The sequence below is a fragment of the Poeciliopsis prolifica genome, unplaced genomic scaffold, assembly GCF_027474105.1.
Source record: "Poeciliopsis prolifica strain line A6 unplaced genomic scaffold, Auburn_PproV2 SCAFFOLD004, whole genome shotgun sequence".
Lineage (NCBI taxonomy): Eukaryota > Metazoa > Chordata > Actinopteri > Cyprinodontiformes > Poeciliidae > Poeciliopsis > Poeciliopsis prolifica.
Genome location: NW_026562379.1, coordinates 5,934,431 through 5,952,971, shown reverse-complemented (window position 1 = coordinate 5,952,971; position 18,541 = coordinate 5,934,431). Strand labels below are relative to the sequence as shown.

The 18,541-nt window shown below is 36.4% G+C and overlaps 1 protein-coding gene across 1 annotated transcript in view; it reads right to left on the bottom strand.

Moving 5' to 3' along the window:
* The window catches only part of si (sucrase-isomaltase (alpha-glucosidase)), a 57,613-nt gene that overhangs the window by 6,834 nt on the left and 32,238 nt on the right, over nucleotides 1–18,541 (bottom strand). Inside the window, exons 25-44 of the mRNA XM_055027929.1 lie at nucleotides 17,673–17,819; nucleotides 17,370–17,576; nucleotides 17,084–17,238; nucleotides 16,075–16,243; nucleotides 14,530–14,626; nucleotides 13,794–13,906; nucleotides 13,369–13,494; nucleotides 11,706–11,834; nucleotides 11,388–11,504; nucleotides 11,185–11,247; nucleotides 10,577–10,690; nucleotides 10,382–10,472; nucleotides 10,144–10,282; nucleotides 8,340–8,473; nucleotides 8,175–8,209; nucleotides 7,470–7,586; nucleotides 1,639–1,787; nucleotides 955–1,039; nucleotides 762–818; nucleotides 202–326 (exon numbers count right to left, since the gene is read on the bottom strand). Coding sequence (XP_054883904.1) covers nucleotides 202–326; nucleotides 762–818; nucleotides 955–1,039; nucleotides 1,639–1,787; nucleotides 7,470–7,586; nucleotides 8,175–8,209; nucleotides 8,340–8,473; nucleotides 10,144–10,282; nucleotides 10,382–10,472; nucleotides 10,577–10,690; nucleotides 11,185–11,247; nucleotides 11,388–11,504; nucleotides 11,706–11,834; nucleotides 13,369–13,494; nucleotides 13,794–13,906; nucleotides 14,530–14,626; nucleotides 16,075–16,243; nucleotides 17,084–17,238; nucleotides 17,370–17,576; nucleotides 17,673–17,819 — 2,369 coding nt within the window. The remainder of the gene's footprint in view (nucleotides 1–201; nucleotides 327–761; nucleotides 819–954; nucleotides 1,040–1,638; nucleotides 1,788–7,469; nucleotides 7,587–8,174; nucleotides 8,210–8,339; nucleotides 8,474–10,143; nucleotides 10,283–10,381; nucleotides 10,473–10,576; nucleotides 10,691–11,184; nucleotides 11,248–11,387; nucleotides 11,505–11,705; nucleotides 11,835–13,368; nucleotides 13,495–13,793; nucleotides 13,907–14,529; nucleotides 14,627–16,074; nucleotides 16,244–17,083; nucleotides 17,239–17,369; nucleotides 17,577–17,672; nucleotides 17,820–18,541) is intronic.

The following is an 18,541-nucleotide window of genomic DNA, read 5'->3' as shown; positions in this document are numbered from 1 at the left end:
AATTATAAAAGTGTATGATGATATGGATTTAGGGGCAGATTTTTAATATGACTAAAATTATTGAGCCTGTTCTTTTTGGACACATAAGTACAAAAATCAATGCTTCCCAAAAGGCATGCCTTTTGTTCTTCCAATATCTGTAATTTATTGATCACTAACTGTGTGCTGTCAGTGATTTGACAGAAGTGTGAGTGTGTTCACCTGTAAAACGTGTTGTTCTCTGGTTTCTGCCAGGGTAGGATGTATCCGCCTCTGACATGGAGGTTAATGTGCTCCAGTGGTGTGTCCATGGAGAGTGTTGTGGCACGCTTACCAACATCCCTGGCCTGGGGAGAAAATTAAGACGGACTTATGAAATTGAATGGTTTGAAATTGTAGCTATGGATTTCGTATGTTAATACTGCAGCAAAATATTTCATGAAATTTTAAATTATGTCATTAGTCAAGGTTTAAATTAGGAAGTTGCTCTGGCTGCTGCTGTAATTCTGGGGGCTGAAGTTATAAACAGAGACTAACAGGACAGCCTCATCATAAATTCTTGCCTCTTTTTTAATTCATTATGTTTTCTAATAAATCCCTGAGCTGTGAAGTCTGTCTTTTAATAGAGAATAATTAACAATAGTTTAACAGCAAAACCAAAACTATGTTCAGTCAGTGTAGTTCTTTTAGTGATATTGTGTCATGTTGTTTTACCAACATAAACAGATTGTTGGTTAGATAAGAGAGTCTTTCTCTAAAATGATTGTCAGCCAGATACTTACTGTGTGGTAGTCATACCAGCGTGCGTCTGGAAGATAGCCGTTTACCTTTGTAACTCCCTGTTCACACAGAAACAAACAAATTTAAAAGTATGCACTCATTGATTTATAGTATACAGGTAAAGTGTGTCATATTTTTTAATATTTCTGATAAAAACAGACAAATGGAAGAAAGATACTATGCATATAAACATACTTTGTCTAGAGCAGGGGTGATAAGGAGGGCAGGTCCCCAGAGGAACTGTCTGTGGATGTCCCATGTAGCTTTGTCTTTTACAAACCTGTGACAGTGAAGAAAAGAAGCTATTAATCCTGACAGAGAAGGCATGTTACCAAAGCTTACTCATGCGTCCTTAGACCCGCCGACTGTTCAAATACTTATGCTAGAATTCAGTGATTTGAAGATGCGAGCCAAATAACCCTGCCAGGCTCGTTCTGGCAGCTTCTTAAATACCATCTGTGACTTTATAGGAGTCTCTTCAGATGAATAAATACATCTTTTTCGAACAATTTCAAACACTCTCATCTGGGAGCTGCCAAGAGCAGCCAGTGGGTTCTGTGCAAATGGCTTTGAGGCAGTCCTACTAGAAGTAAAGCATCTTGGTTCAAGGCTTTTACATTGTAGCTTCTATGGCAAGACAACCTTTCAACATCCTACCAATTCAATGAAAAAAATCAAATAGATACCCTTGTAGTGATTGAAGTTCTTTAAAGCAGAAGTACTTAAAACCTTTAAAAGAAAGCTTAAAACATATGCTTTAATTAGTTTTTAATAAGGAACTTCTTATCAATAGATGACAAAGACCTGTTATTGAATACTTTATTGTAAGCAATAAAGCTCTAGAGTCTGAACCACTGTAACAAATATGTCTATACTTACTCATGCAGTAGTGGTCTGACAACTGTGCTTCCTTTGGTGTGAGCCTCAAACATCAGCAGGTAAAGGTAAGGCAGGAGGGTGTAACGGATATTCAAAACATCTCGGGACGCCTCGGCGAATTTGTCATCCCAGGCAACAGGGTCTTGTCTCTGAAGAAGAAGTGAATGCAATTATATGTGAATGAAGTACATTTCAAATCAGTACAAAATATGGTATACATGCATTAAAATCTCATCACAAATAGCAATTATATAGAAAATGTATGTGTGTCATTAACATTTTAAATTTGTTCTACCCTTTGATATTTCTTGTAAGCACTTTGGTTAGTTTTCTTGCGTTCATTATTTTTTATTTTGCATTTTGCTCATAAATCATGGATGGCATAAAAATCCTTTCTTGTCACCAGGAGACAAAGCCTTCAATTTTTTGAAGATCATGACCATAATGCAATAGTTATATTACTGGGAAATAAATCAAATGAATAAATAAATGAAGGCTTATATCAGTGGAGTAACTACTGATACTCCAACAAGGCAATAACATGTATGCTCATGATTTTGCCTCGTATTAATAAAAAGGCCTTGCAACTGATAAATTATGTTGTCACAACAACCGTATTTGTATTTTTATTTAATTTTAAACAGCACAAAATAAGTTTCAAAAGTAAACCGATATGTGGTTTTCTATTTTTTGCACTGATTAAAAACAAAAATGTGATTCAGTTTGTATTTAGGCCCGACTGAGTCGATCCTTTGTAAAATAACCAGTTGCAGCAACTACAACTGCAAATCTCATGAAGTTTGGGATTCTGCTGTTGTTTGGCTTTTGAATTTGTCAAAAGCCAAACTATTAATATAAAATGTTAATGTCATTCTTTAGTTTCAAGTTTCTACATGCTTTTGTTTTTATATTTTAGGATTTTGTATGTTTTTAGGTTCTTTATTTCCCTGGTTCCGAGTGTACTCTGTTCATTACGGTGATGTCACAATCTGCAGTATTTTGAGTTTTGTGTATTCCAAGGTTTGCATTCTGCTCATGTTTACAATGTTTTGCTCGTGAAAGGTTACTGTGTTCCCTGGTTTATCTTCACTCAGCCTAAGATCCCTGTACTTCGTAGCTGTTTCTCATCTGTTCATTTCTCCTGCTCTCATGCCCAATGAATAAGCTCCCCAATGTCAACACTACTTGGTTTTCATAGACCAGGTCAGATCGTTTCTTGTTGCTGCCAGTCAGGGTTTTTCCTTGTGTTCCATTTACGGTTTTACAGTTTTGTATTTTTTTTTCTGCTTCTCTCCTGCCACCTTACTTGTATTTGGGTCATTTCATTTCTCTTGCGTTTCTGTTTCTAAAACTAATAAACACTGTGAATTAGTTCAGGCCTAAAAACATTGGAAGGAGAACATCTAATTTTATCTTGCCACAAATATTTTTTTTTTTGTTTAGACTTTGATGTGGTATTCTAACACATAAACATGGCTTTGTCCAAATCTCTAATTTGCACCAGTGTCAAGTGTTGTAGGGCTTTTAATTGGTCTTTGAGCCTCTATAAAACTGCTAGAAATGTCTCTTCTTGTCCCTAAAGAAAAGCACTCACACATCATGTTGATGCCACCACTATGTTTCAGCATGTGCATTTGTTTTCTACTGCAAAAAAAGTTCAACTTTGGTCTAATGTTACGATAGAGCATTCTTCCGGTGTGTTCCCTTCAAAGTAATAAGGGATAAATACAAATGTGCAACACAGTTTTCAAACTTTTTACTGTAGAAAATTCTGAAACTCAAATATAATGTTCTTACTACTTGACTGTTATGCACTTGTTAGCATAATACAGTGTACTGATGTGTGACATTAAAGTATTAAAAAGTGAAAAAGTTAAAGGTGTAAATAGGTTTGCAGAGTGTTGTATTATTTAGTGATAGCAACCTATAATCAAAACAGCTGAACAATTTCCCCTCAGAAAGGGAGCCCAGATACAGACTAGAAGATGCAGTGTGATTTTTCAGAGCTTATAGCTAGGGACTGCAGCCTGGACAATAACCAATCTGGTCAAGTACACACATGTAAACACACACACCCCCGATCATGAAGAATATTAGATGACGCGTGCCAAGACCATATGCTACTCCCCATGATGCTCTGTGTTTGTGTCGTGGATGTGTACCTCATATGCAAATTGTCTTGAGTTCAGTAGATAAATTAGATTTCACCTTCCTTATTGATTGGAGAAATTAAATATTCCATGATAGATTTCAGAGAAACTATTAGGGTCAGCAAAGGAACAATTATATATATATATATATATATATATATATATATATTTTTTTTTTCCCCAGTATTACCTTGAATGTGATCATTACCTGTAGCAGTGATAATTAATTGCAGCCCAGCGGTCATTTATTGAAAGCCTAACTGCATGCGACTGAATACAGACAATTTCCATTATTTTATGACCCGGTGAATTTATCGGATTATCATTTAATTTTCCAAGTAAGTTTTGAGACTTCTAATTATCAGGAGACCAAAGGAATTCTATCTGCTTCAAATTTCTGAGTGCCCTTTTTCCACCCTCATTCTGTACAATCAAATATGGTCACTAGAAAGTAATTCTCAGCACTTTGCTCTGAACATGAGCTTGCAGAAGAGAAAAAAAGGGGTAAAACTTACTCCATTGACAAAAGCTTTTATCTATTGTAAATATATTGTAATTTTTGAGTGCCACTAATTTTTCGGTGACCAGGTCACGGGTTATCAGTCTTCATGATAAAAAGAGCTGATTTTTCTCTCTGTCTTAAAGATTTACTTTTGTCTATAGTTAAAGGCAATTCTTCACAAAACATTTGTTTTTATAAACAGAATGAAATCAGTTTGTTTCATTCTGAGTCAACGAATGGCAACATATGTAATTTAAATTTTTGCCTTTGAAAGTAAAAAAAAAAAAAAAAATCAATACTTTAAATAATCTTCCGTATGTGTAAAAAAAGCAGGAAAATGCATATAGTTTGTGACCTAATAAAAAAATACAGATATCTGATGATGACTGCAGTGTAAAGATAATAAAGCACTTTTTCTATTTCTTGATTTAAAAACATTATTGTGTGATTTTTTTTTAAATCATTGAAGTTTATAAAGACTCGCATACAGATACTGAGCCATATGTGGTGATTCTGTACAAAGAGTGAACATAAAGTGTGCTGAATTTCAGACTGCTTATTAACTTGCATAATTAATTGGGCTCTGATTTGACTGTGGTCCTTGCAGTGTTTTGCCAGTGCACTAAAATTATCTGGAGGTCAGTGCTAAAAGTCTGTCTAAGGGCAAAGAGACAGTGTGACAGAGCGATGGTAATGACTCTGCAGAAACTATTCTCTTTCTGCCCTTACAGTATCTAATTCTGCACAGCATATCTGATTTACAGGGGTGTTGTTGTATGTCTTTAAGGTTACATTTTTCACATGTCAAAATATTTTATAAAACCTACAGGAAAATGTTTTACGGTCTAGTTTACATAGATGACCTTTTTGCTTTCTTCCTCTTAATTTTGACTTTTTTTTTTTTTTTCTAGCAAGCACAAGAACCTGCTGAGCCTGTACAACGTTATCACTCCGTTATCATACTGTTCCCACTTTTCTTTCCTGTACACTTGTTTATACATTTCTACAATAAAAAATTAATTGTTTAATTAGTGTACTTCTATTATACTTTTGTCTCTGTGAGAGTATTTCTTTCTATTATATTCTCATTATTAAATGTTCATAGTTTAATGCTGCGCGTGTGTATTTAATGTGGAGGTAAGGTGTAGTATTCAGATCACCTTGAGAATTCAATTACATCATCACTCCATGTTGTTAGAAAGCACAGATGTAGACCCACACAAACACACAAGATGCACGCGCAGGTGCCCTGTCTGGCATTGCAGTCTCTCGTGTGGAGAAATTTCGCCCTATGAGATCGATCTCTGGATGGGCGTTATTGGATTTTTCAGATGTGTTCCAACGCTTTTAAAGGTCACCACTAAAATGAATGCCAACGACACCAGACAACCAAACAGGTCTCTTTTCTTCATGTCTTTGTGTGTAGTGTATGTATGTGTAAGACACAAATTAAGACCGACACCACGTCGAAAACAGAAGGAATGGTTGATTACATTTAGTTTGTTGTTCGAACTCTGTTTGTACAACTTGACTTTACAGGCTAATGCAGACACTGCAAGCTCCCAAGGTTGGGGTCAAAAGCAAAAATAGTTTGGATTTTTTGAGGTAAGCTTCTATTGACTTGTTATCTGCACTGTATTCCTCACCTGCAAAGGATAGCCCTCTGAGCAACATCGGTTTCTTACAAAATGTTGTGAAACATTCCAGCATGGTTCAGGTAAACACTTTTTTAAAAACTTTTGGTTGCCATCACTTCGGTTTCAGGTTGTAATTTTCAAATTAAAGTCTGAGGTTATTCACACTGAATGATCTCAGACATGTGACACTACATTCATCTCACAAGACAAAACATGAGAGTTATTGAATTCACAAGAACAAGACAGCATTAGAAGCAAGACAACATTTTAGAATAGCTTTTAAAGACTCCATCATTCATCCATTTTGTTCTGCTTATCCAGGGTTGGATAAGCAGATTCCTGATCCACCTCAACGTGGAGAAGCTGTGGCTCTACTCTGAGTTTCTTCTCTCCCTGTATCTAAGTGAGAACAGACGCCCTGCAGAGAAAACACATGTTGGCCACATGTATCTATAACCTCTTTCTTTTGCTCAGGTCCCAAAGCTCATAACCTTAGACGAGGGTAGGAGCGTAGATCACCTCTCCTCACAACAGCAGTCTGGGACAAAGATACTACACCAATCCACCTGCTGATGTCCTGGTCCACTTCTCCCTCATTTGTGAACCTCTGTTCTGGCTAAAGACCATAGCCTCGGATTTGGAGGCACCGATCCTCATCCTGGCTGCTTCACACTTGGCTGTAAACCAACCAGTCCATGTATTGTTTTTTTTTTTTTTTTTTGTCTGACTTAAACTAAGGCAATTTTAATGCCAAAAAAACATAGACAAGAGAAAATTCTTGTCTATGTTTTTTGAGGGTTGTGTGCAGTATAGTGGTAGAGCAGGCTCACAATTAAATGGTATCTACTGATCCTAATACAGCCATCTGATGTTCCTGACTTTGAGACCTTTGCTACATCTCTGCCTGTTTCCTGTATGATTACTGACAATAAAGCATACTAGTGTCAAAATTATTTAAAAAGAAAAGCATAGAAAGTGCTACCCTATTTTCTGTTTTCACAAAAAAGATGATGGTTTTGTTGATCTTAAACTGTGTTTGATCAGATATATTTAAGATTACAAACTAGAGATTCACAGCAGTTCATGGTCATTAGTGCTTTATCTTATTCCAATCAGTAAGTCATGGAGCATCCAACTTTAATATCATTAACTGATGAAGATTAGGCATTTTTTTGTATTCCCACAGTGGTTAAAAATATTTATTTTTAAACAAATTGTTTCCCAATACTGGAGTGTTTTTTTGTTCGTTTGTAAACAATTATATTCGGCCAATTATAATCAATTCAATGATTCAACTTGACAGTGACTCAAAAACTTAGCTAAAAATCTTATTTCTTGTGTTTTTCATGAGGCAGAATTATTGTGCAATAAAATGCATTGTCCTTTATTTCTCTTACTCTAAAGCATGTAAAAGAAGTTAAAGAGAAGTTGAACTATCTCTTGAAGCTGACTGGACAAACACATTTGCACCTTAAGCTGAGCTTTTTGTGGTCAAAATCAAACTCAATGTCAGTTCTATACAAGTGTTTTTGAAGTACTCACCGGGGTGCCCTTGCCGTTGTGGTTACGTGAGTAAGGATAGAAAGCACCCAGCTGCATCCAACGAAGACACATCTCGTACTCAGCTTCGTTAAAGAACCCACATATGTCTGCACCAGTCTAAAAACAACAGTGACAGAAAAGGCGTCAGAGAACAGATGAAACTACACACGGGGGACCTTCCAACAACAATAACAGAGGTCACACCTCTTTTGTTGCCAGCACTGTATTTATCAAGTGTCTTTTTGTGTTATGACCCCGTGGCTCAACTTGGAGCATGCTAATGATTCTCTATGAGACAATCAATAAGGTGTCAGATTATGATTATTCCTAGACACAATGAGATGATGAGATATGACAGAATGATATGTGAGCAAGAGGAAGGAGTAGAAACAAATAAGTCAAGGACAAAGAGATGAATAAGTGCAGCCTGAGAATATCAACACAAGAGTTTGAAAATATAAGTTACATCTAAGATTTCTTAATTAATGACAAACTTTATAGGTCATGACTGACTTGCTCAAACTTTGTCAGAGGGAGCGGGGCTTGTAATAACATGTTTCGCATATTATTTTAAGATGTCCTTTGATCAGCGGGTCGGGCAAACAAAATCTGATCACTTAAGCTGCTGTAATCCATTTAGAAAGAACAAGGTCATATCAATAAGATTATGTCTTGTCATAACTAAGATCAGATATTGGTACTTACATAAGAAATGCCAAACAGACTGAATTCCATCATGCCTGCAAGAAAAAAAAAAAAAAAAAAACAGGAAATGCTTTATCTAGTTTCTGCCAGATCTTAATAGTCAGATTAAAGGCTAGCAAAGATAATCAGCAATTATTGATAATTTGTGTCTGTATCTACACATACCTATGATGGATTTAAACAGCTGATCCCAGCTAGAGTTATTGTCTCCAAGCCAATGTCCTGCCCACTTCCCACTAGTAGGATATGTTGATCGAGTCACAACTATTCCTCTCTTACCAGTGACTTCCAGCAAAGCACTGCGTAAAGAAAAACAGTTTGTCTTAAAAACACAGACATCAATATAAAACAGCATATTCTTCCATTGGCAAAGTACTTTTTAACAATGCTGGATTCATCGCCTAAAATAGTATTGTTTAACCATTGCATTTGGCACTTAATACCAAAATTATACTAATTGCCCTCTGTGACTGAGAATTATGATTGATCAGTATTTCTCAAAACAGTACTGCAACAGGAGTTTTATTTTTCCTGTTATTGTTTTGTATCAGTAAAAGACAGAAAAATCTTATTTATTCTGCATGTTTGCAGTAAAGTTTTTGTGAGTTTCAAGTCAGAATAAAAAAGTTTTATTTGCAGCAAATGCAATATAACTTATAGGCATTAAATGATAGCTGTAATAAACATTTTGAACTTCTAGCTGTCTGTGTCTCACTAAACCGTTACAAAACATAAAAACATGTGCAACATCTCTTACTAATCATTCTCTTTTACTGTTTAGTACATAAATTGTAGAAACATAATGTATATTCCTTACACCAATTTGCCTGCTTAGTGAGGACCAGAGCTGTTTTTAATTACTTTAACCACATGACACCTGTACAATGGATGGCAGTAAACTGTTAAGATGGTGTCACTTGACCAAAAGAGAATTATTTGACTGGCTAAAAGCTAACCTGGTAAAAACCAGCACCTTGTCCCATAGTATCTGTTTCGTACACAGGGTCTGGACTCTAGACTACTGTGAAACGATTGTGTCGTGGAGGTGTGGACTCTGTTGAAGTTTTACATTTTACCCAATCAATAACATTTGGGTTTTCATGCAATGTGCCAGTTTAATGCCAAAAAGCTTTCCAGAAATTGCCCGTGCTGTAAACAACCATCTTCCACTGCAAAGAGAGAAGTACTGAGCTGAGTGAAGCAGCTGTTAATGCTACTTCAGTATTTGAAAGTGTGGTCAACATGGACTGAATGGCTTAATTCACTTCCTCCACTGCTGTTGCTAAATCTACGCCAGAGTGCAATTCTAAAACACCATTGAAAATGTACATCATCGTTCACAACTTCTCCTTCTGTTCGCTGATTAGCCCGGTCAAAAATCACCTGGAACCAGTCTGTCATGGGGAGAAAACCCAGACTATGCAGGAAGTGATCATTTTCTTAGAGCAGAATTGCATAGGAAGGCAATGACCAGCCAAGCTAAAAGCTCTACTTATCTTGTGCTGCAATGTTGAGACCTGCTATGAGGTATTTCATTTCATAATCCTGCAAAATGTTCACCTGGATGTTTCATAGGACTTTCATATATACAATTGCACAGGATAAAAATTCAGTTTTATGAACTCAATATCTAAAAAATGTCTGAATCTAATGAAATTATAGTTCTTCCACAGAGTAGTTTTATCTTGTGCAGTAGTCTTAGAACTACAACCTAAATTGATGTTGTGAACCTGGGCTTTTCATAGTGCAGGGAGAAAATTATGTTATAGGGATCAATTTTCTTTTACACCAGCAAACATTATTATAAAGGTTTGATGAGAACAGATTTCTGGCAGGACAGATTGAGTTATTAATCTTCTAAACTGGATTTTCCTTTATTTGCATTATGGTGGTGTTTTGTCTGTGTTGCAAACAATACATGGCTTAATACAAACAATTAACCAGAAAACACGAAGACATATACACTCACTCATAGGTAGGCTTGGTGTGAGACCATCCATAGAGGTTGTGGACGTCATAGTGCTTGACTTTCTTTCCATTGCTAAGTATCTGCTCACTGTTCATGCACAGAGTCTTGTGTTTTAAGCCCATATGTTTGGATTCCAGGGCTGTATGGTGCACAAAATATAAAAACACAACAATCTATTTAAAAATGTCACTCTAAGTGGGTTTAGAAAGAAAACGCAAATAGAGTCTTAGTTTCTTACCTGGCATATATGGAGGGTTTTCTAGGAGGGGATTACCAAGACAGTTACCACCAACTGTGCCATGGACAAAACTTGCAGGTTCATTCATGTCCTTCAGAGAAAAAGTAGATTGCAATGTATAATAGGAAATGTTGTGGACAATTTTGTGAAGAATTTCTAAATGGAACAGCCATATATTTATTTTCTTATACTCACAATCCAAAGACCATCAAACTTCATCTTGTTATAGAAGTCTTTGATTTCTTGTTTCCACCATGCTGCGGTTTGAGTACGGAAGAAGTCTGGGAATGCGGCGTATGCTCTGAAGAGCTGGAAATTATCAAAAAAACGTACATAATTAAAATTCTGATATTGACTGAGTTACATTGATGTACTATGAATTTACATAAAGTCGGCCAGAAGTATATGTAAAAACAAAAAAAGTGTCAAGACAAAATTTGAAGACGGTGGTAGAAATTCATCCTATAATCTGTGGGTTGCCAGTTCGATTCACACTTTCATTGTGTTCTTGGGGAAGACACTTCACCCATGTTGATTGCTGGTGGAGGTCAGAGGGCGTGCCACCTTCAGCATGTGAATGGGTGAATGACTAAACTGTAGAGTGAAGCCTTTTGTGGTCTTGATAAAGTACTTAACCATTTATCATTGAAGATAAAATTCAAATATTAAGCCAATGGTTACCAAACTTTCCAGTAAAATGGTTTAAACCAGTTTTACTTTGAGGGAAGTGATGGAAATGATTAAATAGCTAATAGTTTCCAAAATATTCTAAGCTCACAGTGTAAATGTGGGAGGCAGTGTACCTCAACTTGGGTGTCCCAGTCAAGACTTTCATCAACTGTGACATTTGGAAAATCAGGCCAGACCTAGAAAGAAAAAAGGGTCACAAAAAAGCTCACAAATCAACGAGAAAAAAAAGAAATCCATCAACATATTTTTTATGTCTGCCTTTATCAGTAGCTCAGGGTAATTTTCTGACTTTGTTTTGATATCAATTGAGTCTTACCTTCCCCCACACAATTTCGTTGCTCAGATGACTGGGCCATTTGATGAAGACATCAGCTTCTTTTCCTCTCCTGAAAGCAGGGTAATCTTTTGTTTCATTGCCTGCAATGGCTGGGTCCTGAAATTAAACACACATATACACATCAATACAGTTCATGTAATAAACAACTTCAGGGATTCACAATGTATTGAGTTTACAGACAAGTTAAAATGGTTTAACGCTATGCAAAACTGTGTGCTAAATTGTAAAAATCCCTTGGAGATATAAGGTTGTATTTTTGTATACATGTGTCTGCCAGCAAGAGCAAGTGTTGTTTACCAGAATAAAGATGAACCTCATGCCTTCTCCTCTCATTTTATCCACCAGTTGTGGCAGTGTTTCAAACTCTGGGTCCAAAACAAAGTCTAGCTGACGTTCCATATAATCGATGTCTGCGTATTGCACGTCCTGCAGCAGATGAAAGGTAAAGTTCAGATTAGTTTATGCTTGACTGATAATCAATATTTGCCAAATTCTCAGCTTGATATTAATGCATAATAATTGTTTCCCTAACTTACTAACAAACTCATAAAAGTTGATCATCCTTACAAATTATTAAAATTTTCATAAAATATAATAATGAAAGGACAATGTTCTAAGGACATTAGATTTGCTACAGTGTTATATTTCAGCAAACAATTTATTATTATTTTTTACATGGTTTAAATATCTTCCAAAAAATTACAAAACCTCTGTTGCCTGCAGAGGCATTCCCAGCCTTTCTCTCTCCCACACGCCCTCACACCACAATTCACTCCAGGAGTGAAGCTGTTGTTGATCAGAGTTTGATGTTGTTGTACGGGGCATTAGGCGCTAGATCCCGCCCTGGGCATGTGCCCATGCCCCTCATTATCAGAAATTGCCTCTGGTTGGCTGTTTCTGATATGCAAGACCAGCATATCTCTAAAAGTGACCAACTCATTTTATTTTTAAATAAAAGAGGCATAACTTTTGATTTTATTAGGTTTTTACTGAAAAGTGCCCTGTGAAAACAAATTCTGGGGATTACTTGACTATCAGCAAAAAGTTCAATGCTCTGTTAAACATGTCGGAGGTAAGTCTCTCAAATGTTTTTACTGTTTTTAAATAAAGTAAGGTTCCTGCGTTTTAGAGAAGCATGCAGTAAATAGCCTTGTAATGGCAGCAAGTTGAAAAACTGTTAAACTAAAACCTTTTGAGTATCATTCAAAAATGAGACCCATTTTCAAATGCGACCAGATTCAAATGTGACCTAACGTCTAAGTCGCATTCATCCCACCTATACGTCACTGATTCTCAATAAATGTCACTCTTCTGTATCCTGATACGCGCAAAAGGGAGAAAAACTGTAATGAGGATTAAGTTGTTAAAGTGCTGGCTCTGGTTGGACAACAATTTCAAAATTGTAAGCTGTGCTTCTCTGTTAGCATCACTGTTTACTTCCGCAAACACTGAGCACTTTTTCTTCATGGCGGTAGGTGAAACAATAAGCTCTCGACGTGTCATGATATTGCACTATTGGGACGCTTTCAGGTTTTTTGCAGTTCACACTGGAGAACACAGTTGCATATATTTTGAAGTATGAATGGCAAAGGCAAAAAAAATTTGATTTGACAAAAAAAAAATAAAAAATAGGGTCATACCAGGCTGCAGTGTGAACATAGCCTTTGTTAGAATTAGAGTTAAAAGAATCAATAAAATATGAAAAGGGGCTGATTGTTTGCAATTTTAGAAGTAGAAATTTGAACTTGGTCTAATTAGGTGGGAAAATAAAACTAGACTCAACAGTAGAGCATTTTACAGAAAGAGATAAATATATTCCTTAACATATTTGTTACATATTTCACATTGCTTGCTGCATTGTTTGCTGATGCAGAACTAATACCATATATTTTATTTATAATATAAATATAATTATTGTTAAACACCCAACAGACATCCAAAAAAGGTCTCTTAAACTTACATAGGGAATACCAGCTGCCTTCATGTCACTGTACAGCTCTGCTATTTCTGAGTCATTGGCATAACCATAGCGACACAGCTGAAACCCAAGGGACCAGTAGGCAGGTAGAACAGGTCGTCCAATTAGCTGTAAAGACGGAAATAAACAAGGAAGTCAAGGTAATTCAGCAAAGGAAAATAGTTGCTTTTTGGGAAAATAGGACAAGGTCTATAAAGTGTTTTTTTTTTGTTTGTTTGTTTTTTTGTGTGCTTTAGTGTTTGTATGTGTGCGTGTGTGCATGTGTGTTCGGACCCGCTAAATGAAAGAATGCAATGAAGCAAGGAACTCCCAGCTGCCACAGTCCATAACCAGCGGCCCAGGGCCAAGTGCAAAACACACATGCTCACACAGCTGAAGTAACATATGAAAGAAAGAAGAAGACCTACTGTGGTGTATTCCTGCACAACCATCTCAGGTGTTGGTCCCAGGACCATGTAGAAATCCAAAATGCCTCCAACTGTGCGGTAAGTCAAAGCCGGAGTTGGCTGGAAAGTCACATCTGGATGCAAAATAATAACACATTAATGATCCTTAAAAGTTTTATGTGAGGTCTATTTTGTCCAAGAATAAGTCTGATGCCTTTTAGACCTCACAATACGTGAGATCTAAATCATATTTTCCAGTTTATAAGTCACATTTTTTACATAGTTTGGCTGCTCCTACAACTGGTAGTTAGTTGAGACATGTTTTTTTTTTCCTTGTTGTGACATTTTCTTTTTTTTAATTCATACTAACATACATGAGCCAAGGAGTTACTGTCTGAGGCCGCAACAAAAGCTAATTGTGGGCTGAAACCAAGATGGGCAGTGGAGGAGGAATGTCCAAAGATAGGAGCTTGAAGATATTTAACTATTACATAAACTGTGTAACCTAGTATTTGTGTTTGAAAGTGATAGTTTTCCAAATTTAAAGCTCAGTTTTTTTGGTTTTGAAGAACTCTCCTTGATAGAAGGTAGTAGTTATATGCATGCATGATATAGGTAGTAACTTAACCCAAAATTCATAACAACTATAAAAATAAGTCAATCATTGGGGTTATGTGAAAAACTGATGAGCTTGATCTATATCCCTTAAACCCTTATATTTGTTTGTTTAAGGTACAAACATGTATGTATTTCTCACCCATTGCATTACTGTTCAGCAACAGCACTCCATGAGCATCAGCAGTGTCCTCAAGGCCCATGTAGAAGGGATGCACTCCATAACAATTCATCTTGTACTGAAGGAACAGAAGTAAATACATAAAAAAAAGTATTTAAAATGTGAAGTTGCTAAATTCTGGTTGAAATGTGGAGATCTGTGCTGTTTGTCCAAAGACTGGCTTTTCCACCACTTTGATTCATCATTAGCAAGTTTCTATAAATGTTATCGAATCTATTAGAAGTTTCTTGGATTGACCTGGACGGTAGTTGAAAAAGAGCAGATACTATTTTGGCAGAGAACACATTTGCATTGTCAGAAGTCACCATCCAGCAACAATATCTGCAGCATAAGAAGCTGATGAACTCCAGCTCAGTTACTACTATAACTTTTTGTATGGATGTAGGAATCAGTTTCAGTATTGTTTCAGTATTACATCTTCTCAGTTTTACATGGGGAAAAACTGAGAAATTCTTCCACAACAGCGATTAAAAAGAAAAATTATTTGTGTTCACAAAGAATGTTGTGTTCTGTCTTCTATATTTATGGTGCTCTGTAGAAAGATTCATATCCCATGAACTTCTCACAGCCACAACTTTCACTTTATTTGGGTTCTTGCCTCACAAAAAAACTAACCAGCATCTTAAATAAAGTGGATGGAAAATGATACATTACATCCACCATTTTTTGGAGGTAATATCTTTACCAGTTTTTCATATCTAGATACTGAATTCTTTACTCATCTTTGTATAACAGCTTACCCTTGCAAAGAAAAGCTTGACACTGCCACTATCATGTTTCAGTGTGTAAGTTGTGTGTGCATGGAGGCTTATTTTTATTCATTTTAACTTGTGTTTATTTTTATGAAACTTTTACTTCGAAGTTAGGCTCTACTTTGTCTTAAAATGTTGACTAAAATCAGAAGAAAATACACTGAAATGCATGGCTGCAACATGACCAAGGAAAGTTCAAGGGCTATGAATATCTTTGCAAAGTGATTATTTTATGGTGTGTGTTTTAGCCTTTTCCCCACCCTTTCTAGTTTTAATATTCTTGCTCTCTGAGGGGCACCATAACATTTGTATGAACTCTGCAGAGCTATCCCACATGCTCAGCAATTATGCTTGATAATGCTGACGTAGGTAGAAAGCTCATCCTGACTGGCCTTGACACTATTTGGAGAAACATGATGACACTCAAAAATTGCTTCATATCAACAGAACCACATCAAAGTGACATGGTAGAAAGAAAGACAAATTTATACAGGTCACCTCTAACATCCCTGAAGAGTATACAATGTTAAAGACATCTGGCACACAGATGTAGCAAAACACAAGAAGCATAAAACCTTTTGAGAGGGCATAACCTTTGGAACCAAGGTGCTAATGACTGCTGGTTGTGATGAAACTGTGATCAAAAGAGCTTGATAAAAACTCCCATAGTTAGGCTGGATACTAAAAAAAATCTCTTATGACAATCATATTTATTCTTTACTTCTTTGAAGGTATAATTTAGTGGAGTACTTACACCAGGAGGCTGGTCCTTGGAGAACATCCCCCAGGTATGATAGTTCAGATCATGCTTATAGGTGGTATGCTCAGTTTCTCCAAAACCATAGACAAAATTTGATGACAGTAGAGTCGACACTTGGATAAACATGTCTGAGAAGGTAAAACCTGGTACAGCAGAGTCCCAGCTGAGGAAAGCGATGGAGGATGTAATTAGTCAAAAGCAGGGTGGTAGAGGGAATTGTTGTCAAAGGCACTTATGCACTGTGTCTCATTTTGAAAAAGGAAAATGGTCCCAAGGAACTACAACTGTCTCTTTATCACATCCCCAGAATTTTTACTGAAAAAACTTTTATGACATGGAAACCGAAGATCTTAACCATAAACTTTAAAATAAGACGCCTATGCTATGAGTTAAGCTTGGAATATATTGTTTTTTTGTTAGGTGACCGCTGAATAACAGGAAGCTACTTTAGTCACTGACTATGTTAAAGTTTCTTCAGCAAATTTAATTTGTTGACAAAACCACAGGAGTTAAGTTAGCATTGTTATTTACTCACATAAGGTAAAGTTACAGATTTTAGTCTATAAACATGGTGTATCTTACTTAATCAGAGCCTTAAGAATAGCCAGATAATTCATGAAGCACTTTGTAAACAAGTGGATCTCAAAACAAACACATTTTCAACCAATGAACAGGAGAAAACATAAAAAGGTTGAATATAAAGAAAACCCCATAAAACAAGTTAACATTTAAAAAAATGCATAATACATGTCGAACAATACAGCATAAAACAAAAGTAAACAGTAAAGATTATTTTGAAAAGGTGAGGTTTTAGTCTCATTATAAAATTTAAAATGACCAATGTGTTTTTCAATTTGCTGATGGGCTGGAAGAGCAGAAACATCAACATTATACTACAAAAAAAAAATATTTATTTGGGCAGTCAGGATTTGCTGGGCATTCAGGGATTAAGAGGCCTTGAGTTTAGACTACCTGAATCATGCATTTAATGTTGAATACTCACATCTTGGTTCCTGTGCTCTTTCTTACAACCTGGATGCCGAACGGGTTTTGAGTCACTGAGACTTTATACAGTCTTTTGTTTTCATCCGCCTCAGGAGTTGAAGGAACCGACAGTGGCACTGGCACTTCAAAGCGATCTGTTGTTGGGTCCCAAATCTGGACAAAGACAGGGTTTTCATTATGTTGCGTATTATAATGGTGTGGGGATTTGCTAGTGGAAAAGAAGCCTAGCAAAGGGCAGCATAAAAAAAAACAAAAAAACACTATACTGATAAATAAGTACAAACCTTGAACTGGAGCATGTCGCTGGTATGATACCAAATCTCGACACGGAGGCTGTTCACGTCTGGCGAGTCTGGACGACCACTGCTCCTGTACTTCATGTTCCGAGTGATATCAAGTATCATACCAGTACTGGTTTCACTGGTTGATGTAACAGTGTAACCGTAGTCACTTGGATAGTAACACGAAGGTACACCATCAATGTTACTTTCCTACACAGGGAACAAAAAACAAATTAGGAAGTTGATTGTCAATCCACAAAAGACCATGTGTACTTATGAACATCATCAAGGTGAATTACTGCTTACTTTCCACAGGCAGCCCCTGGCCTTGCACTTGTCTTCAGTTGCATCGTCCTCTGGATGGCAGTCAAAACGATTAAATTCTTCGGTGTGCATTATCTCAACTGTGTAGCTTTCTCCCAGGCTCAGGTCCAGGTTGAACAGGAAAAGCACCTGAAATGACCCGGTTATTGTGATCATTCAATCAAGCAGATCCAAATTGTAAAGTTTTAAATTGTTTATATTATTTTTACTTGTATTACTCAGGAAATGGTATCTAGTCCCAACTTGTATTTCGGTATTTGTAATATTTTTTTTTTCTCTATGGATCATTAGATGCATACAATGTTTCACAGATTATTTTGTGATGACTATATTATGCAGAGCAAAAATGGACAATATTACATTTATAAACAATGGAATTGTAAAGGAAGGCATTATCAAAATGTTAAACAAGAAATTAAAAAAGAGGAATAGAAAAGAAAACAAGGTTTGAAAAGCAGAAGTCAGAGCTAGGACATACACTTTTCAAGTGGTCATTAAAATGTTCTTCTAGATAAAATGTTTAAGTAAAATACCACCACCTCTAAATCAGAGTCATATATTGAAAAACCTACATGTGTTTAATAATTTTTGGCAGTTCCTATCTACATTCAAGGTCCAGTCTGGACTCACAAAGACAAATGGTCATAACAAGCCTGAGTTTAAGTTCAACAGCACATTTACCCCTCACCTCCAGGACATGATTACCACAGAGAGTCATTTGATAAATGCGGGCTTGTGTGAGTGACCAGAGAGACCTTGAGGATCCGCATAAGAGCATCTGCAGCTGTGCACACACACACACACACACATATACGCAAGAGTGTGGGCGCACGCATGAGTACACAAGTGCA